At 39.1% G+C, this 27,698-nt stretch overlaps 1 protein-coding gene across 12 annotated transcripts in view; it reads right to left on the bottom strand.

Annotated features, from left to right (window-relative positions):
* Positions 1-27,688, bottom strand: part of Cip4 (formin-binding protein 1-like Cip4) — a 35,042-nt gene extending 7,354 nt beyond the window's left edge. For 6 of the 12 annotated variants that reach the window (XM_089467749.1, XM_089467751.1, XM_089467748.1 and 3 more), the window contains exons 1-3: positions 27,626-27,688; positions 26,405-26,518; positions 907-1,022 (exon numbers count right to left, since the gene is read on the bottom strand). In XM_089467749.1, the coding sequence (XP_089323875.1) occupies positions 907-1,022; positions 26,405-26,518; positions 27,626-27,673 (278 nt within the window). In that variant the 5' untranslated portion in view covers positions 27,674-27,688. Of the gene's footprint in view, positions 1-906; positions 1,023-8,944; positions 9,081-26,404; positions 26,519-27,625 lie in introns of those variants that run through there. The other 6 variants (XM_089467745.1, XM_089467746.1, XM_089467750.1 and 3 more) reach the window with 3 other exon arrangements.
* Between the last annotated feature and the right edge of the window lie 10 nt (positions 27,689-27,698).

Genomic DNA, 27,698 nt, shown 5'->3' with positions numbered 1-27,698 from the left:
CGGTCGTCTCGCGTCTCTTGCTTATCCAGTTGTCAGTCTATTGCGCAATAAATTGCGCTACAGCCGAACCCGAGTGGACATGTGGACATAGTCAGGGGTATAAGCCACGCACACCCCAACGCCCAGCTTTCTACACACACGTTGAGGTGCGCCCCAACATGCTCTGCAGCATTGCGTCCATGTGTTGTCGCTTGCAAAGGGCATTAATTGAAGTGCATGTATGACTAAAATGTCTTTATGGTCTCTCGGTCTCTCTCGCTCTCTTTGTCGCTGCAAAAGCATATAATTAGCTTTTTATTTTATACAGCCAGCTGATGGCCAGGAATGGCCACAATGCACTTCGAGCACAATCTCTAGAACTGGCTGACCTTGTGCTGATTCCATTTTTCAATTCATATACAAAAACAAAAAATAAAATAAAAAATACTTTTACATTTACGAGAATTGCACTGTTCAGTTTAATGTGTCTTGTTTCTTGTAAGGAATTGTTTGTTGTTTTTATTGTTGTTTATTTGCTTGTTTTTTGGTTTTGTCTTGACAGGCCGCAAGCCCGCGAAACGGGCGAGGCCTTTGGCATCCATTTGTATACAAAAAATATCATTTAATTGAACGTTCAAATATGGACATTAAGTGGCGCCACATGATTTACACATTTTTCGGAGGCTTTAAAAGCATTTGTAATTATTTCAATTAGTTTTCGATCATAAAAGCCAAAATGAAACGTTTAGGTAAAATAATATTCTTTTTTTTAGCACTTGAGAGTATAATAATATAAGATTGTAAAATAATTGCTTAGCTAAATCTGAGTATTTCTGTCATAAATAATAAACTTTAAACTTAACTTCCACAAATACTTAACTATATATATTTATATTTTTTGCTTTTATATTTATTCATAGCACTCACCTTAATTTGCCGGCATATTCCGTTTCTATGGCCACTCGATCCCGTAAAAAATTGGCATATTTATCGAGCACTTCAATGCCTTTGTTTGTGTGTATTGAAAGATTATCGTACTGATCCTGTAAATGAAAATAAAACGACACATGAAGTGGATTAAGTTTTTTTGCGTCTCACATTTGTAGAAATTAATATAAATTGTATGTGTATTCATTTGTATTGACATTGAGCCAGCAACAAAGAGAAACTGAATTGCCTATCGCCAGCGGATCAACAAAATCTGCTTTGCAAAGAAAATTAATCGAGTTTTGTATTTTAATAGAGCACAGAGCAAAGCAACTGCGTCACAGCCAACGAGTGGCAGCTAACGCGGCGTATACGCAACGCAGACACATTAATGAAATTAAATTGAATTATATATGTAAGATATAAGATAGCGGGTTTTTTTCTCTTCCAATTGGCATGTGGATAAAGATCTGCTGTATTGCTATTCAATTAGCTGGCATAATTCACCAAATGCTGTATAACAAGTCGAATTGAGCATTCATGAAAATCGCATAGAAAGGCGTTGCTTTCAGAAACGTCTGCTTTTCCCCATTATGCACGTTAGTGCAGAGCTTGTATAACCATTTTTAGATAGCATTAAGGAAACTGAATCCAATTAGCAGCTGCTACTAGCTACTGCTAAGCTATTTAGATTTGATTTACAGCAGTAGCTCTGGCTGGCTTATATGGATATCGTCAAGCTGTGCAACTTCCTCAAAGCACCTAGTGACATAATGTGCGAGTTATGCTATGGCAATTTGCAATGCCATTCAATACAATTTGTCAATAGAGAGGCAAAACAACAAGCTGTGCTGCTCCACTTTTTATAGTATTTCGCACGCAAGAGAAATAAAGAGAGAGCGAGAGACAAAGAGAGAGAGAGCAGGCAAGAGATAAAATAAACAAAATACGTAACATCAAGAGACGTTGCCAATCACGCCCACAAAGCCACACTAATAACAACAAACTCGTTGTCTCGCCAAACAAATGGAATTTAAAGCAGTCCCAATAGACTCTAAAACTTTGGCCTCAAACATACGAATTTGCATAAGCTCCAAAACTTTTAAAGACAAAACAGAGCGAAAAAAAAAACCAATTACATAATGAGGCACAGTTAGAGATTGCTATTATGATCATGATCAGCATCAAACCTCAATAAGCAATTATTTAGGCCACAATCGCTACGTTTTTGAGGTCTTCTTCGTTTCGGCGTATTCAATGAAAGCGTGACAAACTAGAGAAGAAAGGGGTAGATTGACTTTGGAGTAAGTTTAACAGATAATTCCGTAGAGATAACTAAAGATTACAGGGTATGCATATTCAACAGGCAACTTTATGAGTATTTCCATTTTAATAGTAAACTTTAAGGTTTACAGTGTATCATCGCTATTCAAATGCTATTTCGTTGTATTTTTTGTATGCAGTCCCAGTCACACTTTTCAGCGACTCTTTTATTGCTTTTATAATTAGCCACAGGGTATGAGGCAGTCTAGCATTATCTAACAGTTTCTTTGATGTGCGTTTCGTTATTTAATGTGTAGCGAATTTAAATTTGTTGCGTTTGCATTGATCAGTGAAATTTGGCAATGCCTGCGACATTTTCACTTAATTATTGAAGGCAACGTGCGTGAATTCCATTTAAAAAACAAATAAGCATTAAAAAGAAAAAGAAAAAAAGCTATTTAAGTTGCATTTGTAGAATTTTGGGTGACACAACTTTCACTCGGTCAAAAATGTGGGTGTGCGCCCCTTAAGAGAAAACCTATTTATTTTGTTTGGTGGTTAAGCCAAAGCTAATCAAGCAAATGGTCAGAAAAGCGCCACACACACACACACACTCACACACGCGAAGAGACAAATCTTAATTGATTGCCTATGTTGCAACACTTGGGTAGCTGCCACAGTGTGGCATGCATAATGCATGCGGCGCTGTTCGCTTGCTGGGTGGGTGGCGGCCTGTCAAGTCTGTTAAGTGCCAACCGCTGCAGTTAGCATTACGATAGTACCCGCGGGTCTAAACTGGGCCTGAACTGAACAAAACAGAAATTGCTTTTTAAAATGCATTTAGTTTACTTTTTATTATGTTTTTGTTTTTTAACTGTTGCAGCTGCTGTTGCAGCACTTGCGCAATATCCTTGGCCAGCGGGAAATTGATCCGCTCTGTGCCAGTTCAGCGATTAAATGGTTTGCGTCTGGGCAGGAAAGTTGCGATTAACGCCATTGATTTATATAAAGAGCTAATAACAGGTGAGCGGCACAATCAGTAATTAAATTGCTAATTTATGAATGTTTATGCACGACCAGAGAACAGTGATAATCACTGATGATGTCTGCTGTCTTCAAATAAGCTGCTGCTGCTGCTGCTGCTGCTAATTATAGGTAATGTTACAGGCAACATTGTCTGAATTAGTTCTGCAGCAGTCAGAAAGTTGACTTGAATCAACATTCATATTATAAATGTTTAACAATTTTATGCTATTATTAAATTTCAAATATTTATGATTTACAAAGTGAACCGCAATGCAATTTCGAATTTCAAAAGCAATGTTTTTTTTTTTTCCATTTATTCAAACTACATTTTGTAGTTGCCAATCCTCAAGACTAATCAACATTTATGATTTCCGTTGACTGGGTTAGACTTGTGAACTGATCTGTAGATTAAAATGCTGCTCAGTTATGCTGTGAGTCGAGCTCCAGCTCGAGCTCATCTCTATGCACGCAGCGAGTCCAATGAATGTTGACATTGACAGACGACTCTGGAGGTTATTTGCCAATCGGAACGCGGCACATTGGATCGCATAGTTAACCTTGACCAGGCTGCCTGGCACCCAGCGTCGCGCAAATGTTTCGCGCGCCGGTTATAAAAGGCGGACAGCAAATGCATACATACAGACGACAGGCTTATAAGGAGCAACAGCATTGGGGCGCAAGGGTCTTCAAATTGGCATGCCAGCTGCTCCAAACTGGGGAGAGAGAAGCCTCCACGGCGTAGCATGTGGCAGCACGCTATGCCAAATGAGGAGCTGGCAGATGGCAGATGGCAGCGAAAATGAGCAACAAAGTTGCGTGGTTGTGGCAGCTACACAAGCTGCTTGGGTTAACAACCTCTGCGATACTGAAGATAAGCAACGAGATAAACATTTAAATAATATTTATACACATTTATATATATAAGTTTTATAAGCGAGTCACAAGATTAATGTCGCACTGACCGAAAATGCTGGCCAATAAATCATGGCGAAAGTTGAAGCGCCAACATAAAAGCGGGAATCAGCGGGAATCAGAAAAAGCTAAATGTCATCAGGCACACTTCAACATCAAGCAACAAATCCATCGAGTTATTAGTCCCAAACACCAATCCCCCAAAAAACGCTAACCAGACGACGCTTTCACTGATATAACAACTCATGTGTTGCCCCTCCCTTCCTCCGTCAACTATCCCCCTCGCCCACTAGCCTCCTCTATGGTGACAATCAAGCAAATGCTTCAATAAGAAGAATCTAAAGACAATACAATAAGTTTACACTTTCCACGGCACAATAACAAATGGGAAACACTTTGACAATAAAAACCAATAAAGAAATTAACAAATTGCTCAGAGACAAAAGCAACAAATAGCAACAAAACACGTAAGCAACAAACGAAAAGTGTTAAATTCGTTTGGAAGATTGTCATCGATTGTGCTGGAAATGTACGCAATCAATGTGAAATGGAATCAACAACAATAACAACAACAATCATCATCATCACATAAGGGCGTTTCCAATGCCCAGACCTCAGGGAACTGACGGAAGGTCTTCGAGGCCTGACACATAGACAGCCACTGGGTCAAGATTGAAATTCGAGCGATTGATTAAGGCACTCACAATCGCACTCGCACTCACATTCACACACACATTCACACTCACAATCGACTCTGCATTGTTGAAGTTCATTAAATTAATCGTGTCTCTGCTTCGATTCGTGTTCTTCAGTTCGTTATTTATTTGTTCGTGACAATTGATCAGAACTCTGAGTGCAGTGGAAATGGGCACAAGAGCTGAGGAAACACTTGGCTAAGCCATGTTAATGACTGTTTCAACAGTGAAAAGATCTTATCACTCAAGCTCTTGCTGAGTGAAATCAAACTGTAAGCCAAACATATAATTTTTTTATTCTGACTAATTATAAATTCTTTATAAATGCAATTAGTCGTAATCATTGCCGATATACTCCTTGGACACAGTCGTAAAATCAAGACTAAAGAAACCAAACCTTAGTCAGTTTAAAAAGCAACAACAATCGCGTCGATTATTATTATTTGGTTTTGCTCTGGGGGTTTTTTCTTTAGTGGTCGGGCTGTGTCATAAATTCAATTCTATCGTCAGCTGTTGCAGTGCCTGGTTTATCTAATCGAAGCATAGACACTCACAGACACAGCCAGGTGTATTCGATGCCAAATCAAATATTGTGCAATAGTTATAGTGTGAGAGAAAGAGAGAGGAAACTCAAGCAGTAAACGAGGCAGCGTCGTGATGGCCACCAAATGAGCTGCGCTGTCGATGTTTATCTTTATGCAACTGCAACTGCAATTGCAACTGCAACTGCAACTAGCTGAAGGGTGTCAATTGAAGCAGAAAGCGAGAGCATATTATTAGGTCCGTCTCGCTTGCACTGATCGCAATGCTCTGAGAGTGCGGTACAATATGGTTCCTGTTTTACATTACAATTGTCGAGGCGCTCACTCGAGCATAAACATTGGCTTCCTTTTGGCTTTGTTACTGTTTGTTTTTGTGTGTGCGTTTTTTTTTTTTTTTAGACCCAGTTTTGACGACCGACTAACCAAGCTAGAGCTCGGCTCGGTCCGGCCCCGCCAACAGGCTAACCAACAAAACTGGGTAACAGGTGCAGCGACAACAATTTTTGTTACCAATTGCGGCTGGAAGCCATAGACAGGCTAAGTAATGCTTGGGGTGGGGATTTGGCGGTGCAGTCGGGTGTTAACTTGGACATGCCAACTGCTTAAATCGCTACGCCAATGGCATGTAGCATTAATTACACTGGACAACAGGATTGAGCTCAAAAAAGATAAGCCCTTTAACTATAACTCAATGAAGCTCACTCAACTCTTGGAACTGCTATCTTTATCTCGATGCCTCGATTAAATAGACACTTTTTTATATAATCATTATAAAAAGTGCTTGCCTGACACACTGCATGATATCTGACTGATTACAATAATAGCAGCAGCAAAAAAAAAAAAAAAAAAGTTAAAATAAAATGGGACTTGCGACTGACTCTGAATGGAAGTTCCGCAGCACGCGTTTTATCTGCAACGGACGTGGCACGCAAAATAAAGCAAAAGAATTCTGACAGCAGCAAGAGAAGCAGCCGCAACAGCAACAACAACAACTACAGAAACAACAGAAACTGTTGCAGCTGATAAGCAAAACAACTATCGACAATAGAGTTGAGCGCACTAGCGCGTGTTGCTTGTTGTTGTTATTGTTGCTGCTGCACCCAGTTGACATTTAGATGACGCTGCTTGCTGCTCGCTGGTCGTTGGTCGTTGGTCGCCCGCCGCTGCACGCGGGGCCTTGGGCCTGGCAAATTGACATTGGCTGCATGTTTTAAGCGCGTATTCATGCTGCCGATACACACACAAACAAACACGCACACACATGCCCGCCCGCCCGCTCCCTGGTGTGGGTCTGCTTGCATACACATTTTCTTTTTACAATTTAACAAACGGCGGCGCCTTTGTTTTGACTATAAACTGTCAAACTCATCATGATGTTTGCTCGCAGTGCATTATTTCTCTGTTTTTGTTGCTGTCATTCGAGGAGAGCGTAAATATATGTCTGAAAGGCGGTTCAATGTACCATGCAACAGCAACAGCAATGCAACACTGTGACTGCAACTGCAACAATTTAAGTAAATAATGAATGAAAAAGAAAAACAAAAACCGTAACTACAACAACGACTGTCAACAATTTGGCCAGCTGTCTCATGTGATTTTCCACAAATTTGCGCTAATTTCGTTTGATTTGAGGCAAAACCTCAACTGGGCAAAAGAAAGAGAAAACAGCAAAAGCAAAAGCACAAACAACTCCTGACCCGTTTTGTTTGTCGCTTGTTGTTGTTGCTGTTGTTTTTCTCAACTATTTATAAGCAGCTTTTGCTCGTTTTCAGTTAATTTGTTGCAACGATTTTCCGCATCAACAGCAACAACGACAACAACAATGACAACAACTAACAGCGAAGCCCTTGTGGGCAACCGTTGTGTGAACATTTGCCTGCCACTTGTTAGCCCACTGTGCCGACTCTACCCTCTGCCAGCCCTTCCACCTCCACCACCTACTCCGCCTCCTGCTGCACTTTAAGTTTCAAATGCTATTTATATGTAAATGCGTTGCCTTTGTGCTCGCTCTCTCTCTCCCACCTGCCTGGCACTCTTCAATCTGTCTTCTTCTCGCTGACTTGCTTTCTGCGCTGTTTTTGCCAGGCAAGTTTCATGCAGCGTACCAAAAATTAGCACATTAACCCGTTGTCAGTTTGCTTAGTGTGTCACGCTGGTTGTTGTTGTCTATTTTGCTATTGATTAAATAACTTCTGCACACCGAAAATCAATACGAATATAAATATTAGGTTAAGCAACAGCAGCAGCAACTACAACTACAACTACAACAACATCAAAGGGGCACACGCTTTTATCCAATTATGCATTGTACAATATAAACCAGAAAGAAGCACGCAAAAAAAAATAGCATAAATAAAAGGTACAGTTGCGGTTTATCTCAGTTGCCGCCAAGCAACATGTGTAAAATGCTTGCAACAACAAATTGCCATCTTACAAGCTTTGATAATTACATATATGCATACATATACTCATATCTATATACATATATACTATATACATCAGCTGTATGAATAAATGAATAAATCAAGCGACGCCTTTTCACAGTTAACTCGTGAGAGCAGCGCCAGAGGCCAGAGGCAACAGCTAAAGCTGCTGGCAAACAAAAACAAATCTTGAGAATCAACAGAGAGCAGAACAAGTCAAGTTAATCTTCAAGCGCTAGACAACAGCAGCAACAGCAGCAACAGCAGCAACGACAACAACAATATGTGGCATCTACATGATCTTGGCCAGCAGAAGCTCACGCTCGTAATGATGACGACGCCAGCTGATAATGCGCGTTAGCCAGACCAAACAGGAAGCATAAAGCATCAGCCAAAAAATCTAAAACACAAAGACACAGACACAGTCTATTACGTGTGTGTTTGTGTGTGTGTGTGTAAAACCGTTAACAGCCAGAAGCAAGCAAGTAGTATAATCATAAAATACTTGAACAACGCCGTTTATTTGAACTTTTAACTTTAGCCAAGAGCTAAAGCCAAGCAGCCAGCTAGTTGGTCAAAATCTGGTAGCCAATGGCTAAGTGTGCAGCTTGCAGAGATGCTCACGTGAGTGGCCCAAAAGAAAATCAAAAAGACACGACACGAACGAATCACGCAACTCACATTAGAGGCAATATCTGAGAGATGGCTAAGTCTACGACTCATAGAGTCTTAGTTGCATCTATATTCAGAAACATAATGTCCACTGCACAATAACAATAACAACAGTAATAATTATTCAATACTTTTTCCCATGAAAAGCTGTCAATGTATTTTTCTGCTTAATCGATAGCTCGACTTGCAGCTTTTAGCGCGAATTTCGAATTGTTTCACTTCTTATAAATATTATTCACCTTAGCCCATTTCTCGCCAGTTTCTTAATGTACGACTGTACTTTCTTAGCTGGCATTCCAGTTAAGCTGCTGCCAACTCTAACACACATTGGCTGCAGTTGGTTATGCAAAAATCAAAGCACATGTAAATGGCGACATTTAATTGCAAACTGGTCTTAGCCACGTTAATGCAGGCAGCCAACCAGCCAACCAGCCAGCCAGCTAGCCACCTGCGGTGCAATTCTTGTCGCTGTTGTTGGTGCAGTTGTTGTTCCATTTGCACTCACCAAAATGTCCATATGCCAATCCTTGTGGCTGAAATGTGTAACAGCAGTCAAATAGCCAAACAGGCAGCTCATGTTGAAAGCCAGATGCAAACTAATTGGCCAAGTGCTACAGAGTGTAGCCAGCTTAAGTGGCCCAAAACTCAGTTTTGGTGTCGCTGATAAGCCAAGAATTTCAATAAATATTCAGAATCATACGAGTCGTGAGTCGGCCAAAATCAGCACAGAAAGCAATCAGCCAAGCAGAAGTGCAAAACTGTTTTATTTACTTTTTTTTGCAATTTATTTTATTGTTATATTTATTAAATTTGTATGTAGCTCTTTTTTTATGGCTGATTGCGTGCTGGTCAAGTGACCTCGAAACGTGCCCACAACTCGAGCAGAAAAAAACGTATAACTGGCGCACGCTGTGTTGGCCCGGCCAAAACAGTGCTCTGGCTCGTTGACAATGGCCGCTCATTAGGCGTTCAACAGCAACAACAACAGCAGAAACAATTGACTGATATAGTACAAAGTACCAGCTAAGTGCCTACCTACAACAACAACAACAGCAAGAACTGGCAACAGATTCAATTGGCAGCTGCCAACATGTTGGTCAAGCAAACAGTTGGCCAACAAACATTTCCGGCATTTTGTGCTCTGTACATGATCTATATGGAGTCCAAAAGGCATTTGGCACTGAAGTCCGTATCCTCCTCTGCCCACACTCCTCTCGCTCAAGCGCCATCCAAGTTAATTTGCTCCAATTATGAAAATGCCCATGTGCTCATTAAACTTAATTGAGAGAAGCTGCGCTGCGCTGAACCGAACTCAACTCAACTGGGCTGAAGAAGCGAAACAAACAGCGTAGAAGAAGACAACTTAAGACAAAACTCTAGCAGCGCAGAGCAGATGCTGTGCTACGCTATAAATGAATGAATTTGATATTGTTGAATTGAGGGAATGACTACAACGGACATTGAAGCACAGCTCGCAGCGTAGTTAAGTTTCACTTCATATGCAAAGCAAGGCAAAACGACGAAACTACTTATACACTGCAAAAAAATGTGAGTAACAGATATATAAAACTATAATATAAAAACCATGTAAATCATAATAAACTTTAATGCTATAAGAAAGAGTTTTCATAAAAATTTATATATTGACTATATATACTATATATATTTGATTTATGTCTTATTACATGTAAATATTGATAAATTATATATAATTTATTTTACATTTAGCTTCCGCGCAAGCAAAGTTCATTTAAATACTAGAAAACTCGGTCCATTAGCACATATTTACAACGACTTTACACACATTTTATGTGTCTGGCATTTATTGGCCCTGCTGCCCCCCTGCTGCCCCCCTGCTGCCCCCCTGCTTACCACAACGCTCAAGTTTTACTTTATGTGGCGTGGCCATTCAGCGCAACATATTTGCGTAAATCTTGCGCTTAAATTGCTAGAAAACTTTAAAATTTACTTATTTTCTAGCTGCTGTTGCCTCTGCTGCTGCTGCTGCTGCTGTTGAAAAGCTAGAAAAATGTATATTGAAGAAGTCTTCATCGCATCGCAGCCGGTCTTTGTAGTAAAGTTGAAAGCAAAAGAGCTATAAATTCGCAGCCACATTCTTTTGGCCGCGTCGCAAAGCAGCCGAACAGGTTGAACTACTTTGTTGGAGCCGTCGGCCGTCGGTCGTCGTGTGGCGCATGCGCATTGCGCATTGCCCAATGCAGGCCCGGACATTGTAGAATCCATAGATGTTGGATGAAAAGAGGATCATGGCCGGGCCGATAGCTACGACTAACTGGCTATAAATAGATGTTGGCCAGGACTTAAAGGCAAGCATGGCATTGCCATAGTTTCGCTTTTTTTTTTTTTTTTTCTCTCAGTTCGTTTTGTTGCCAAGAGCTTAGACAACAATTTGTTGCATTTCCGTTGCATGTACGACAAAAAATGCAATGTTTTTATAGATATATGTGTATATATATATATATACTTTTTTACTTTTAACTAGAGCAGGCGGCATCACAAATTACCACAGCAACAACAAACAACATTTTCCATGTAAGTAATTTCTCATGCACTCGTGTTATTCTTCTTCGTTGCCATTTCGCTAGAGAGGCAGCTCTTAACTCAACTCAAGTTATCATTAATCTAAGGCTACATAGATATACTTTTACATATATGTAAGTAATTAGCTGTTGTTATTGTTGTTGTTGCGCCTGCCTTATAATTAAAATTCTCACATATGCATATGTATGTATTTACATACGCTTCAGATTGTGCTCGGATAGCGGCAAAAGATTCGTGGAAAACAAGGTGGCAATTATAAAAGCGAAACGCGTTGCGAGTGACTAGGCAAAAGCAAGAACTTACAGAAAATACTATTGCTAGAAGAGGAAGAGAGAGAGAGCGAGAGAGCAATACATACAAATACCAGAGATTTAGCGAGAGAGAGAAAGAGAAATCTTGTTCCCATACACCATAAAATAAATAAACACAGGCAAGAGAAATATATTATTTGAGATTTTTATAGTTGCCCCGAGGAAATGCTCAGCAATAAAAATGATTGCATTTTTTACAGCTATTTTTAAGCAGTGCGCTAAATTTTTTATTATTTAGTACTTTAAGAAATTTGCCAAAGGAAGAGTTATTCAATTATATTATAAAACTAAAGAGCGGAGTACTTGATTTAATGTGCACATCGTATAAATTATGCATTTGCAGGGTATTTAGATCGCAAAGCACTCAAGTCAACATAGGCGGAGAGAACACTTGAGCATGTGCTTGACGGACTGTGAGCCATAATGCAATATTTATGAGCCATGAAAATGCAATTCGACTCTTCCTGGCAGACAGACGCCTCACACCTCGAACAATTGACTGCAGCTTTCAGCTGCGACTTCCTTAAGCAGCAGCTTCCGCAGCAGCAGCAGCAGCGGCAGCAGCAACTATGCTATGCCATGTGGGTGGTATAGTTCACTCTCTGTACACTCTCTGTTCTCTTTCCTTTCTGTCTGCCTTTCCTGCTTGCCTGCTTCTTGCACTTTTTCTTTAACTTTTCATAGACAGCGGGGCGTATGTGCAATAAATTAAACGCTGCCATTTCGCCCAGTCGAGTCAACTCAAAAGTCAATTAATAACAGGCAGCAGCAGCAACAACAACAACAACAACAACAACGACAGACATGCAACAGCAACAACAACAAACTGACGTCACAAGCTGCCTCAAGCTGAGCTCTCTGGTCAGTTCAAAAGGTTAAATTGTCTACGACTTTTGCCAGCTGCACGAACGTGAGAGAGTTGCAGCTGAAGAAGCAGCTGAAGCCAGCCACAGCGACAACAATGGGACAAAGAATTAAATATTCACTGATAATTAAGTTGTTTGCGCATATGTATAAAAATAATTTAATTTAAAGCGAACGTGCGTAAGTGATTCAAATCGAATCTCATTCGCTTAAAATGCAATTTAAAATGCTGTACAAATGGAATTTTGAACTAAATTGGCAACTAATGAATCATTGTATTATATGTAATCATTATGTAAATTATTTATAATTTATCTATTATATTATAGGAACACCTGTTTCCGCATTCTCTAGACTCTATATAAATATCAATTTTCTGCAGATTTTTCTACGTTTTATATAATATAGCCTGAAGCATTGACTCTCTCAACTATTATAATAGGACTATCGCGCAAAAACAACTAAAAACGCAAGCTAAATATTATCTACTCATTGATTAATTTTGAATGCTCTCTCTCTCTCTCTCTCTCTCTCTCTCTCTCTCTCTCTCTCTGTCTGTTTTCACCAATTGCAAACCCAATTATAGCCAACAGCAGCAGCAGCAGCTTTGCATAAACTCAGCTTCAATCAGGTCCGCAACAATTCGAAATGCCAATCTGCAACAGCTGAGAGCAGCTGCCGCCTAATCATAGTGGACAATTGAGTGAGCACAGGCAGTGGTGAGTGCCCTGCGGACAGAAACGCTTTCAATTAAGCCGGTGAAAAGCAAGTAATGTGTGTGCCTTAGAACAAAGCGAAAATTGGCTAGGCGCAGCTGATGGGAACACGTGCCGCTGGCTGAGATCCAAGTGCAGGAGAAGGCAGGAGGTGGCCGGCCCCATTCGCTGACTGACTGACTGACTGAATGATTGGCAGGCACAAGGCGCGAGGAGCGAGAGGTTGGGTAATTGACCGACAGCCACAAAAGTGAAAATCTAAACCAAACGAAATTCTGGTTTCAATTGCTCGCGGTTGTTGTTTTTGTAGCTTTTTCTCAGTTTCCTATGGTTGAGTGCAGCGAGCAGGCGGAAAACGGACTTTGCCATTGTTTAGCCGAGATTTTCTGTTTGTTCCAGCTGCTTGACGACGTTAAACACACACAGCTGTATGCCAGAGTGGGAGAGACGGAGAGAGAGAGAGAGAGAAAGAAAGAGAGTGAGACTGCGAAAGGGGTGACTGCAGAGACTTAGTTAGTTGCCTATGCAACTCCATCATCAAACGGCTAAACGAGTTTCAACGCCAAGTGCCACTCCGGACTATGCCATTGTTTTTTGGCCTGGTTCAATTTCGACGCTAGGCTTTCGGACAACGCCTTTGGAAACAAAAATAAACAAAATTGAACATGATCGCCTCACAATGAAACGTCTGCAAAACTCGCCAAACAAAACGAACCACTTACATAGATGCAAAGCGAGTAAGAGAGAAACAGTGAGAGGGAGAGAGTGAGGTGTAGTGATGGCTATTTCATAACAAGTATTGCTAAACGCCTCCCACCTACAACACCCGAAAGCCAAACGATTTATGAACGAGGCAACGATCACCGCATTTAAGATCATTTGATGCATGTGTTTTTTTTTCCTGCTTTTTTCTTCTATATATTTCAAGTGTTTTTTTTCTTCATTTTTTCGCCGGCTGCTGTGGATTTTTTCGGCGTGGGCTGTGCAGAAAAACATTGGCCAAGTGCTTTTGCTTATTTTTGTATGAAAAACATTTTCCAAGTGGCCATTTGGGAATATATATATTTATATAAATATCTTTATATATACAGATTTATAAATATTTTCGTTAGGAAAATTTTGTGTTCAATTTAGTCATCGAAAACAATTTGACTATATACATTTTTTTTTTGGGTTCAGAATCATTTTGTAGGCTTCTACAAAACAAAAGAGTAATCAAATTTTTCTATAAATAGTTTACTCAACCTGGACTACTTGTCATCGACATCATTTTTCGAAACCTTTACCTTATGTAAACCTTTTCTCAAAAGAATTCTTTTGACGGCATTTCTCAGAAGTTTCGGTCACTGATTAACGGCTGCAACAACAGTTAGAATGCATTCGAGCTACCGTTAGCACAAATTCTCGTAGCACTCCACAAACAACATTTTCCATCATATGTTAATTTTTTCATGATATCTATTTTATTTTATGATCCAACAGTTGCTTTTATTTTTCATTCTTTCTTTCCATTTCATTGCTCAATTTGCATTTCATTTGTGTTAAACTGAATTGTTGTTTGTGTAGAGCTATAAAAGCTGTTTTCACTTTCGCAAATTAACAATAGAATTCAGTTAAGCACAGGTTCCCCACAGAAAGAAATGCACACACAAATATCAAATCACACATCGAATTTGAGTTCGAGAAAGACCCAAAAAAAAAAAAGTAAATCAAACAAATTATGCAGTCGGCTGAAACTGAAAAATAGACTAAGCTAAAACCGGTTTACACCTGTCCCAAAATTTTATGTGTGAATATATGTATATATATATATATATATATATATATATATATATATATATATATATATATATATATATATATATATATATATATATATATATATATATATATATATATATATATATATATATATATATATATATATATATGTATATATATATGAAAGAGCTGACTATAAAATGCATAAATAATTTTCAAAACAAACTACAACAAACCAAGTAACAAGACTTTGGATGAAAACAAATTTTGTGCTGTTGTTATTGTTGCTATTGTAAACAATACAAATGCAAATTGACTGACGTTTTATGATTTGTAATATTAATTATGCTGATGAATAATGCCAACGACAGAAAGAGATAGAAAAGAGAGAGAAGTAGCTATGTGAAAGGAGATGAGGGGCTTCCAGGGGATCCCTCGTACCAGCTTCATTAGTCAGCTCATCAAGTAGACAATAAAGCGAATGCATAAGCATTTATGAATATATTTGTATATCCATATATATATATTCAAAGATGATATATAATACGAGTGGGGAACGCATTATTGAAAACTGAAAGTGCCAAAATAAAATGCGGAAATACTTCCCCATATATGGCATATAAAGAGAATTATGAACGCATTGCGTTTCATATATGTATATATTATTTACAGATATCTATATATCAATATCGATTCGCTGCATGTATATATACAAAAAGTAAAAGTTAACCAGCTGCCTGTCCAGTGAAACGGGCCCAAGAGGCGTGGCCAGAAATGGAAGACGTGCTGTTTACTAAATAGAAAACTAAGGAGAAAGAAAAAAAAGAGAGATTCTACGGAAATGCGTCAAGAAGTTTCTGTGGGTGGCTGACTCTTCCTCTTTTCATTCAGCCTAGCAGTCAATGTTAACATAAACACTGCAACAACAACAACAGCAACAACAACAATGTGCGACTTATAAACATTGTACGCTCGAACGCTTGAAAATATATTTTGTTTATAATAAATGCGCTAAAGGCTTATAAAAATAAACGCATCAATTGCAATGCCGTCTAACAACGCAGCCTAAGGCCTTGCAATGCCGCTGTTGCTTCTCTTGTTTTTTGTTTTACTGCCCCTCTACTCGATTCTCAGCGCGCTTTGTTTATAAACTGAGAAATGGCAAATGTGTTTATCGAATGGCAGCTGGTAGATAAACTCACGTGGCTTGATTAATTGTGAAGAGTGAACTTACCTGGAAAGCAAACAGAGAACGAGAAAGAGATAAAGAAAGTTAGTGAATATGTGGAGAAAAGTTAGGTACATATATGCTAAACTTTTGTTATTCAGTAATTTTTGCTCTAAATACTCTGTTATATATGCTTATATCGATCTGTTATCGATAACAGCACCCTATTCAATTGTCATTCATTGACTATCACATTAAATTATCTTATCGCTATACAGATATATAGATATCCCATAATTGTCAGCTCAATTACAGCCGGCAAAATTTATGATCTATATAAACCCCTAAACTGCACACGTCTCATTTGATTACATATTATCGATCGCATGATTAATCGATTAATCCATCTTTCCACATGGATTAGCATATTTTAATTAGAAATTCGCTCTGCATCACAACGCTTACGGCGCAGACAGCAGTAAATTGTCGACTCCCCATTGGGTGCGACTTCAAAGTCAATGTTCTGTCGTGTCTTCAACTTCTGCTTCTTCTTAAAGCTCTACTTAGTGCAGTTCTTGTTGCAAGTCTGCTTTTGCTTCTACTTCTGCTTCTTCTTCTCTCTCGGTGGAATCAACGCTACCATCATAGCATAATGGCATTATCACAAGGCGACAACGCTGACAGCAACGTTGAAGGCGACGTGTGCAGCGAGTTGCATGACACGACCCAGCACACACACACACTGTTGCAACACTTATTAGTTTTTATGCATGTGTGTGTGTGTGATGCAAAATAGTTGGCAGCTGAGGCAGCTGCCGCAATGACAGCGTCGTATGGAGTGCATTGCACCGGCAACAACTGTGCAACAACTTCTTGCGCCTGCCACATGCCCCAAGCCCCACTGCCCACTGCCAGCTGCCAGCTGCCTGCTGCCTGCTTACTTCAGCTTCTGCTCCACTGGCAGCAAACAACGCGCAACTTTTATGCCCGTCGTCTGTGGTGCGCCCAGCAACGTTTTCTTTTCTGCCTCTTTATGAACCGAGTGAAGTTTTAATATTATTATACCACGTTGGGGCAAAGCAGCGAGACACGTCTCAGACTCTTGACTTATTTCGACCGGCGCGCAGCGCAGCTTTGCCACTAAATGCGGCGGCAAAAAGTGTGCCGCAAGCTGAGCCAAAGCCACCATTGCTGCTGCCGCGGCCGCTGGTCTGCCCGCTGGATGAGCAACTCGGACACTTGATTGTCGGTGATGATCCCCCTCATATTATGAGCAACTAAATCAAATGCAATTTCTCACGCGCTGACAAAACAAAGCCAATGCTATTTTTTTAATGTGCGCCGTTGAATGATTGATGCATTTTATTTAAAGTAGTCATAAACAGCGACTGCAGGGGTAGACAATGGCGGCCCCGCATTGCCTCGCCCATCCCCTCGCCCATCGTTGCGTGTGGCACGCGTTTCCTTACACTTTATGGGAGCTGCGTTTTTATGGACGAATGAATCAGTTTGGTGTGCAGAAACTGAAAGCGACCTCATTCGTGTTTATGCCACGTACAATATGGCTCGGGCCCTGGCCTGGCCAGGCCAGCCCGACCAAATGAGCGATCGTGCCCAGTAGCCGGCTACGTGCTCGATCCCCGCTGCCTGATGTTGCCCCGATCGCTGTGCGGCCCTTCCGGTACCGAAAGAATCGATTTCTTTATGAACACAAAAGCGAACAAAAAACACAAACAGAAATGAGTTCGTTAACATCTTTGCAAAACATACATATATATAGTTGACAGCCTGGCAACATGTTGCGGCAACACGCCGCATGTTGCCTCATGGGACGGCTTATCTGCGCGCTGCCCTCAAAAGCATTTAACGATTTCCGTTAGCCGCGCAGGCAGCAACTCCTTCACACAGCTTGCCCACGCTGGCAGAGAAGAAAAACAAAAAAATAAAACTCCCAAAAAAAGCTGAAGATAAATAAATAATACGACTTGAGATTTTGCAAGCCGTGCCACAAACAAAAACAAAAGAGAAAAGCTAAGCTCGAGTTGTTGAAACTCAAATGCCCTAACATAGATATAGATGGCTATATAATTAGTTATCTAAGCTAAAATCACATTTAAGAATGGAAGAGTTATATATATAGATCTCTTTGTTGATCAAAGATAATATTTATATTATACACTGTCATTATCTTATTTAATATACATATATACAATTTATTAATAATATCATCGCCAAATTCTACATAGAAGAGTATTACCAAGTAGATGCTCCTCAACAATTTGCATGTGCCTTTAAAATATTTATGAATAACAACGACAAAAAAGCAGGCATTGAATTTTGGTAGGGTTAAAGCCTTGGGCATGTCATGCGACAGGAAATGAAGCTAATTTGCTGGCGGGGCGCGGCAGCTGTTTGGCCCAAAAGGAAGGAGCGCGCGTGTGCAGCGAAGACAAAGAGCCAAAGCCAGAGCCAGGTTCAGGCAAGGAATTGGCCAGGCCACGTTCAGGCCAGGCCAGGCGACAGGCGCGGACTTGATATTTACATGCTTCGCCTTTATGGCAAATGGCGAATGGATAAAAACGCGTTCAAAAACGCATTCACATAACATTTTATGATGAGATGTCAACACACACAAACACACAAAGTATACATAACACAACAAAGGAAATTTCCTACAGCTATCTCGCTCGCCCTCCCGCTCGCTTTCTATGGCTTTTGTGCCTTTGCCTTTGAACTTGCCTGGGGCATAAATATACCAGCATACATGCATAAAAATATATATATAAAAGCTTTTTTTTGAAGCTTACAACAGTTTCCCAAACACTGAGAGAAAAGTGTGTTAACATTCTTGATATTAGTCGAGGCAACTCTTTATTTGGTTTTATTAAACATTCCTAAAATAAACTTTGTCAACAGCTAAAATTGAAGTATTGCAATTAGTGTGAGATTTTTAATTAGTTTACTTTGCATGGTTTTTTTATTAGTGTAGCACAGTGTGGAATAATTTTCCACTTTTAGCACTGGGCAAACATCATAATCAAGCATTTTGCCACAATTTGAGTTGACAAGGCTGCAGGCATTGAAGGGGAGAAAGAGAGAGAGAGAGGGAGAGAGAATGAGTGGGTGGACTAAGTAAACATAGACACCCGCCCACGCGCCCTTACAATGTCAGCTGTGGCTGTGTGAGTCATACAACAGCCAACAGCTGTTGGCGAGGGTGGCGGCCCTTATCAAAACCACCCCTCGTCGTTCTGGGTGAGTCAGCAAAGTCTGATCTGAGGAAATGACTCAAAAGGGAAAAGCTTTTCGTCAACTGTCAAGCAGATAATGAAACGTGTTGCAAGCCGCTGAAATTGGAGCAGTCGCAGTGTTGCATGTGGCAGCAGCAACAACAAAGCATTGCTCGCCCTGCAGGCGCTACTCCTGGCACTTGTCCACTTGATGTCAAGTGCAGCCAACAGTTGAAATGGAAATGAGACAGAATCTTAGCTCCACGAGGGTGGCTGCCAGCTGACTGTATCTCTCTTCCTCCCTCTCTCTCTCTCTCTTTACTCACTCCTTCTCCCTACCTCATTGTTTCTCCAGCGATTTGCAAAATAAAATGGCTTCACATTCGGCAAGGGCTCTTCTTTTGTTCTTTAGCTTTTCGGTTGGCCGTGTGGCAGCCACATGTCGGCATTAAAAGTCAGCAGGCGTGAATGAATTATGCGGTTAGCTCTTTGACTACATAAATCTCCAAAAGTAATTAATAATATTTTCAGTTTGTTGATTTTTTTTGTAAGTTACAAAGCACAGGGTTAACAATAAACAATAAACAAGGGTACAAAATGCAATCACAATAAGCCAGCCTTCAGCCACATCCTGAATGACTTTGCAGAGGTCTTATCAATGTGGTAACTTTAAAACATTTAATTATAAAACTATTTATCAGCGAAAGCATAAAACAACAAAAACATACAATCGCATAGAACGCGCTTTTGCATAAATTCACAATTATGACAAACATTCTTTTTCTTCTTCTTCTTTGTTTGCCCCATTCATCATTTTGGTATTTTTAATTATTGAAAATAAATCTCGCCAGCGAAAAGGTATGCCTGACTATATTGAACACGCGCGCGTTGCCTCACTCGATTACTAAGTGAAAGGGGTATATTGGTTTTCAAGCATGAAGTTAACAGAGTGTATTATACAATAGTACTTTGACAGCTTGAAAGATAGGATAGGTGCATAGATCAACATGTCCGAAAAATATAAAAATTTGTTTATCATTTTGCTAGATTTAGCTGCTCAAGCAAGTATTATGCAGTCAGTCGCGCCCGATTGCAACAATCGTTTTTTATATTCTGCAACCGCACCCCAAACATGGCCATGTTGAAGCCAACAACATTAATTTAGCTCTGTTTGCCGCCCATGGGCCAGATAAAATAAACAACACAGAAAACAGAGAGAGGCAAGTTGAGAGAGAGAGAGACAGAGAGACCCACAAAAAATAAATAAAATAATATTCTACAAGTTACCTGTCACGACGTTGTGTATCTAATATCCAAACTAATATTTGCTTATTAACCTTTGCTCATATCGCAGCGTGTGTGAGTGTGTCTATGTGTGTGTTTGTGGAAAGATAGTGAAGAGAATTAACAGACATATAGATATAGATATGTATGTATACGAACTACCTTTTGTTAGTTCTCAGTTATTTGATACAGCTTATTCCATTAAACTCTAGCAAATTATGAAATGTTATTAACTTTTAGCACAAGTGAGTGCTGTAAAAGGTCGCTGCATTTTCAATGCCTTTATAAGCCCTACAAATGCTCTTTGATCTATTCTATATTATCAGTGCGGCGATAAGGCGTATATTTCGATAAAAGCGTCAACAAATTTAATAAAATCACTCGCTGTCACCTTATGTATGAGTTTATATATACATCTATCTATACGTATATATATAATTTTTATGAGCAGCAACAGGTTCATTTAATTTATTCACAGTCTACATATGCCTCAATAACTTGGCTGATAAGTTTCCTAGATTTCTCTGACGCATACATTACATTATTGCACCAGTTAAGCGGAAATAAATGCACATACATACATATATAGCATATATTACATATATGCATATTTATCTGAAAGTATGGCTTATGAATCATCCTTAGATGCTGACCAAAACAGAAAGCTTCTGGGTAAAAATAAAGCCAAGCACTTCGCTATGCGCTGACGCATAATGTTTAAACAATTTAAATTCTGGGGCGTGGCGCCTAGGTGTTAATCATACAAAAGAAGACAAAAAAAACACTCATAGGACAAATAAAACTAAATAAGGAGAGTGGAGGGTAGTTTCTAAGATATAGACTGATAAATCTATCACAAAACGATTGAAGAAGTCTAAGAGAAATAGCAATTGAGTTGTTTATACGACTCAGCCTTAAAGTCAATTTTTTAACTGTGAATGACGCATACGAACAGTCAGCCAAACATCGCGATTGTATAAATACGTAAATACCTCGCCTTTTAGAGAAACAAATTCGTTGCGAATACATTCTCTGCATTTTAATTGATTCTTTATTGCTTGCAAATGATTAAGCGCCAAAAGCTGTACGTACACAACTATTTGTTTATTTTCATTCCATTCTAACTTTTGGTCTTCTATTACTGTTTTTCAATTTGTTACGCATTTATCGCTGCCTCCACTGGAGTGGAAAAATAAGTTGGTCAAGCGATAAGTTGTAAAGGAAATGCGTACTACATAAAACAAAACCAATGTTTATATATATAAATATATATATATATATTTATATTTACAAGAAAATGACTTGGCTTATCAACTCCAACGAGTGCCGTACATGCCCTTATGGGAATGTGTTGCACATTTGATTTCTAAATAGCAAATCGCAGGCGCCGCGATTTTGAATGGCAACGGTCACAATTTGCATACGAAACGCATTGGCCAAGACGTATCTGATGGATACGCGACGCACGGACACAGAGCCAGCGGCAACTGCTTAATATGCATGCAGCACCAGTTGAAGGCTGAAGGCTACTGAAATCGATAGACAGCAGACACCACACGACAACAACAACAACAACAACAACAACAACAACAACAGCAACAACAATGGCTATTTTACAATGCACTTGGACAGTGTGAGCGGAATATGCAATTATCTTAGACTGCAAGATAGACATCAAGCGAAGCTTCGAGAAGAGAACAAGAGAGAACATGGGAAAATGAGAGAGCCATAGAGAGATTGATTAAGATGTGGCGAGGGAGATAAACCGATAGTTAAACATATAGAGAGAGAGGGAGACACGTAGAAAAAGAGATAATAACACTACCTCTCCGTAATGATTGATTGATTGATTTATCGCTCTCATAGATTTTTATTTTATATATCTTATATCTATATATATATTTTATAAACTAAACATAAATCAATTTTATAATCGAATTTTCTTCTCGCAAAATCTAATAATAATTCTTGCTTTTCAATTTAGATGGAAATATGGAAAATTGGCATAAACTAAGCCGTACATTATAAATAAAATGAATTTCGTCGTCCATTTTCATAGGGGTTTTTCCTAGATCTAATAATAATGCAACCCCTTGGACAACACAAAATGCGTCTTAAATCTGAAAAAGTAGAGTGCGGGAAATGTCAAGGAAAATTCACCGGATGCAATGAGATCAACAAGAGTTTTCGCAACCACCCGTCGCGTGGCTCGAATTGCCAACAGCCATGCCATAATCCCGAGGCGAACATGCGAGTTCTGGACTAATGCCACGTTCAAGCGCATTGCGAATGGCGCCAAGAAGTAGTAGCTGTCTCGCATCTTGGCAGCCCTCTGAAGGTCTCTGGCAATGGCAAAAATCGATGCTGGGATGCTGTGCAACAAAGAGAAAGATTTGCTTGGGGTGCGACCCCAAGCGAATATATATGTATATATATATATATATATATATATATATATATATATATATATATATATATATATATATATATATATGTGTATACATAACTCTAATATACAATCAAAATGCGTTTCTTGACAACTTGGCCTTGAGCACATAAATCGCCGACGCCCCCAGGACCACGCCCGGTGCTTTAATTGAAAGCCGTTGTCGTCGCTGGGGACGCAATCTCTGCTGCTGCTGCATATGGAGGGGTGTGTGCCGCAATGTTAATCATGGCGCACACGTTAGCTAAATTAACGGCCCGACTGCAAACAGTAATTGGAACTGCTAAAAGATATATGGGCCCAAGTTCTTATCCATTTTTTAAGGCATTACACTCATGTCTGTCTTTCGTGAAACATAAAAACTCTTGTTTTGTGCTTGTCGACAATTTATTTTTAGCCATAAATGTTCATGTCATTAAAACTGAAATAGCTAGAAACGGCTAATAAAAAAGCTACCAAAACAAAAGACAAATAAGTTTAGAGTTGAGACTTTGCTTTGGACTTTGGCTAAACACGGCGCGTTTCACATGCGAGTCAATGTCATGAAAACCTATTGAAAAACCGCCATAAAAAAAAAAAAAGAAAAGAGATTTGTTTACTTTAAATCGAGTTAAGTTAGAGGCATTGAACGATGAGTGGATTGGCGATTGGAGATTGGAGAGTGTGAAGGAGTTAAAGGAGGAGAAACCTCGACCTAAAGACAATGAGATGGAGGGACAAGTGCCTGATGTGCGTTTAAGCAGCCGATCAACAACAATTTAAATGTATATATAGATAGGAAGATATAAATAGAGCAAGATGACATACAATTATGTAAGTAGAAGAAATACCAGATTTTAGAATTAAGGGAAGGAAAATTTAAGATATATACAAATTACACACTAATTATAGTACAATATCTTAATTATACAAAGATAAAACTTTAATAGTAGCACATATTTTATAAATATATTATTATTGTTTTAAATTTCTCTATTTAATTTTTATTATTAATTATTAATTAGTACCGAATACCAATTACTATACAAATTATAAGAAATTGCAATAATTGCTCATAATTTAAACATATAAGAAATGTTTAGGCAGCTGAAATAACTGGCAAAAAATAAACAGCTGACAAACCAATCAAGAAACTTGAGATTTATGTGGAATAAATATCAATAAAAATATATGTAAAATAATTCTAAAAATCCAAAGGAAAATCAAGCTGCATTTCTATCATTTTGTAAACACTTTGACTGAAACTCAATAATAAATAAATCACATTGTTACAGCTGTGACCTACCCTAGGTATAAATTTAGCCACGAAATTCTGCTGCCTACACCTGACTGCGGAACGTGTTTATCGAATCGAACATTCTTAGCACTAATCAATAAGTTTATTTAGATTATGGGCCAACGGGCACAGCAGCCCTATTTAATTACTAAACGCAAAGCCTGCCCTGGCCACCGCCCCCTCGCCCAAAACAGATTTTCAGTTGACAAGCAACTATTTTTAGCGTGTGCGAAAGAGATAGCAAAAGGTAGACGAGGGCGTCAACGAACCAAATGAAAGATAGAAAATATAATAAAGAAAAAAGAAATTCACCTAAAATAACGACTGTTTTTATGACAATTTTATTTGATTTAATTTTTTTTCTGCTTTTTGCATATGCAAGGGGCCAAGTTGTAATGGACTTAAAGAGACGTCGGCGCATGCTTTAAATTTAATTAAAGTGAAAATTTTGGTCATAACAAAAATAAAAGGAAAAAGAGTAAAAATAAAATGAAACAAAAATGCAAAGAAAGTTTTGTTGTTATTTCTTTCGTCGAGTGGCGCTTGGATTTTTTTTTTGTTTTTTTTTTTTTTTTTTGTTTTTTGTTTTTTTTGTTTTAGCTTCGGCTTGCGGTTTGGTTTTTATTTTGAATTTCTGATACTTATTTCTATTTTTATGCAGGCCTCGCAATTGACCCGCTTATTAGCCAGGCTTGAAGCTTGGAATTTGCATTAAATAAAAATAACAATATTTTCGTTTACGTGTTTAAATCAATTAAACGTATTTAAGACTCGCCTGCTTGCACACTTTCCTCTCTCTGTCTTTCCCTCTACCTCCCTCCCTCTCCTGCTCTCCTTGCATGATATGCAAAATATTTTGTTTCCATGTATCAAACAAAAGAAATGTTTCTGTTTTTTTTCTTCTATGGCGCAAATTGTTTATGCAAATTCTGAAATGTTTATGGCAAAAGAAATAACAATAATTGGCCACAGTAGCTACTGCTTTTTACTCATTTTTTTGTGTTTGTTCTTAAACAATGAAACGCGATTGAGTTGTAAATTTCTGATTGACTGGGAGAAAACGCCTTGATGGATTCATCAATAGAATATTTGGACAATCAACTGTTGACGTCAAGGCAAAAAAGAAACTAATTGTATTCAACAACTATATAGAGGTGAAAAGTCATGCGGTATTTAAATAATATTTAATATTAGTGGAAGGTATTTAAATACTAAAAATAAAGCTGAAAATCCGTATATGTATTTGTTATTAGACAAATATAAATTTGCATATCTCTAGACTAGCGAGCGTTTGCATTAGCGAGCCTTTACTGTACTCTTGCAATATATGCTTCATATATTTCACAATTTTTCATATATTATACTTTCATCCTAAATCCGAAATGCAAATAACTTCCTTTGCATTAGTCAGCTTTTAGTTTTGCAAACTATCAAAATCCGGAAATATTTCAGTTGCAAAAAAGGTAAAGAGAAAGGGAAAGGGTTAAAAGCCAGTAGATAACGCTGACTGCGGCTGTCTAGACATGCAATTTTATCCTGCCAGAGAGCAGAGCAGCGCAGAGCAGAGCTGCTGCGATGGCAATTTTACACACACACACACACAGACAGTCTGATAGTCTGACTGGCACACACCTACATAGAGATATACCGAGTTTGAGGGTGTGCTGCCGGCTGTCACGCAAAAACTACCCCCGAAATTGAAATCGAAATTGGAAATATAAAAAGAAATTGCATCGAACTGAATAGCAAGAAGCAGAAGGAAGCAGCCAAAACGTGATAAGCACTAAAAACTACAAAGTCCAACCACCGCGCATAACAGCTGAAGCCTCAAATTTCAATGCAAAAGTGGGAGAAGGCGGGGGCGGCGCTCAGGTAAAACGCCAAAAAACGGGCGTGTCAGCAAACGAGTTAAGTAAAAATGAAAAAGCAAAAAAAAAACAGCTGTGTGCCAAATGGCGACAGGAGGCCGTGGAAAAACAGTTAAGAAAAAATCAGTTGACGGCTGCCTGGAACAGACCCAAAAATACAACAAAAAATATAGAATTCAGCAGCAGCAACAAAAGCAACAAAAACCACAACGGGAAGAATTCCACGCTTGCGGCCCGCAATTTACATAAAACACGCAAAACCAGTTTTTTGTATCTTTTTTTTTCTTCTTAAGTCGTCATTCTGTTGGTCAAGAGAGAGAAAGAGAGAGAGCAAGAGCCAGAGCAAGAGAGCGAGCTCAACCTCGCGAGAACATTTCAAACACACGCTTGCACTTTAAGCTTGACGTACAACAAGCAAACAAGAAAAGAATAACACGAAACAAAAAATGAAATAAAATGAAATAACTACAACAACTTACCCATAGCTCAGTACCCCAACTCATTTTGTTGTTGGAGCTTGACGCTGCTGCTGCTGCGCTTTCTGACTCTGCCAGTTTCTGCTGCTGCGCTGCTTTAGCTTGATCCGTTTGCCACTGTTGTTATTGTGATTAGTGTTGTAAACAACGACGGAAGAGCGTGGGGCGAGAATAAAAAGAAGAGTAAAAACTGAGAATTTTTGTTTCGTTTTCGTTGCCTTTGCGTTTTGTCTAATTGTCTGTGAACGAACAACGATAATAACAACGACAGTAACAACAGCAAAAAGAAAAGAAAAAAAAAGAGCGATTTCCAATTCTCAGAGTTTACACAACGACGCTTAATGCAGACGTGTCCACGGTCGCAGCAGCGACGCCGGCTGTGGCAGCGGCAGGTAGATCAAATGCTTAAGGAATTTGAATTGTGGAATGAGAAATGTTGAATGGTGAACAGGGAATGGGAACAGGCACGAGCAGTTGATAGGACTCTGTAAAGTGCTGCCAATCGCCAACAAATAAAAAACAAATAAAACCGGCCACCGCCAACGCCGACAGCGCTGCTGACGTCAAGAAATTTTTCGTGCACTGGCATTCAGTGCAGCTTCACGAGACCGAAGAAAAAGAGAGAGAGAGACGGCGAGATTTTCAGAGCGTGGTTGCATTTCGTAATTGGGAGAGCGCGAGAGTCAATTGGAATTGAAAAGCAATCATTTATTTACGACTGTCGATACATTAATTTATTAAACACATTTCGCCGCGCACGCCTCTCTGTGATTGCATTTGCTATTAGTTTCAATATTAAATTTAAACGCTGGTAAACAATGAACCGCAATGATTGCAACAACAACCATTCGATGCCAGACCAAACAATAAGCAAAAGTGCCTATTGTTGTTTTTTTTTTTTTTACATAATTTTGCACACACACATACACTGGCGCGCACACAATTACACACACACAGCAACGAGCATAAACCGAGTGCACGCACTCTGCTTCTTTTATTCTGGGTTGCTGGTTTTTTTCGCGTATCGAACTGAAGTGCAGCGTTTGAGATTTTTGTTATTTTTGGCGTTGTTCAAGTGTTGCACAATATTTTATCACTTTGATATGCGCCTGCACTTAGTATGCGTCATAATTTAGGCGACACAAGCACACACACGAACACAATTTAATTGTTGTTTTTTTTTTCTCGCGAAAACAGCAGCATGCATATCCCGTAAACTCTTACCTTCGGCGATTCGATTGCAACTAAACCGAAGCTCAGCAGTGTGACCATATCACGACTAGCTAAAAACACCATT

The sequence above is a fragment of the Drosophila arizonae genome, chromosome 4 (genome assembly GCF_054131065.1).
Source record: "Drosophila arizonae isolate 15081-1271.41 chromosome 4, UAZ_ARI_1.0, whole genome shotgun sequence".
NCBI lineage: Eukaryota > Metazoa > Arthropoda > Insecta > Diptera > Drosophilidae > Drosophila > Drosophila arizonae.
This window is presented reverse-complemented; position numbering and strand designations above follow the sequence as displayed.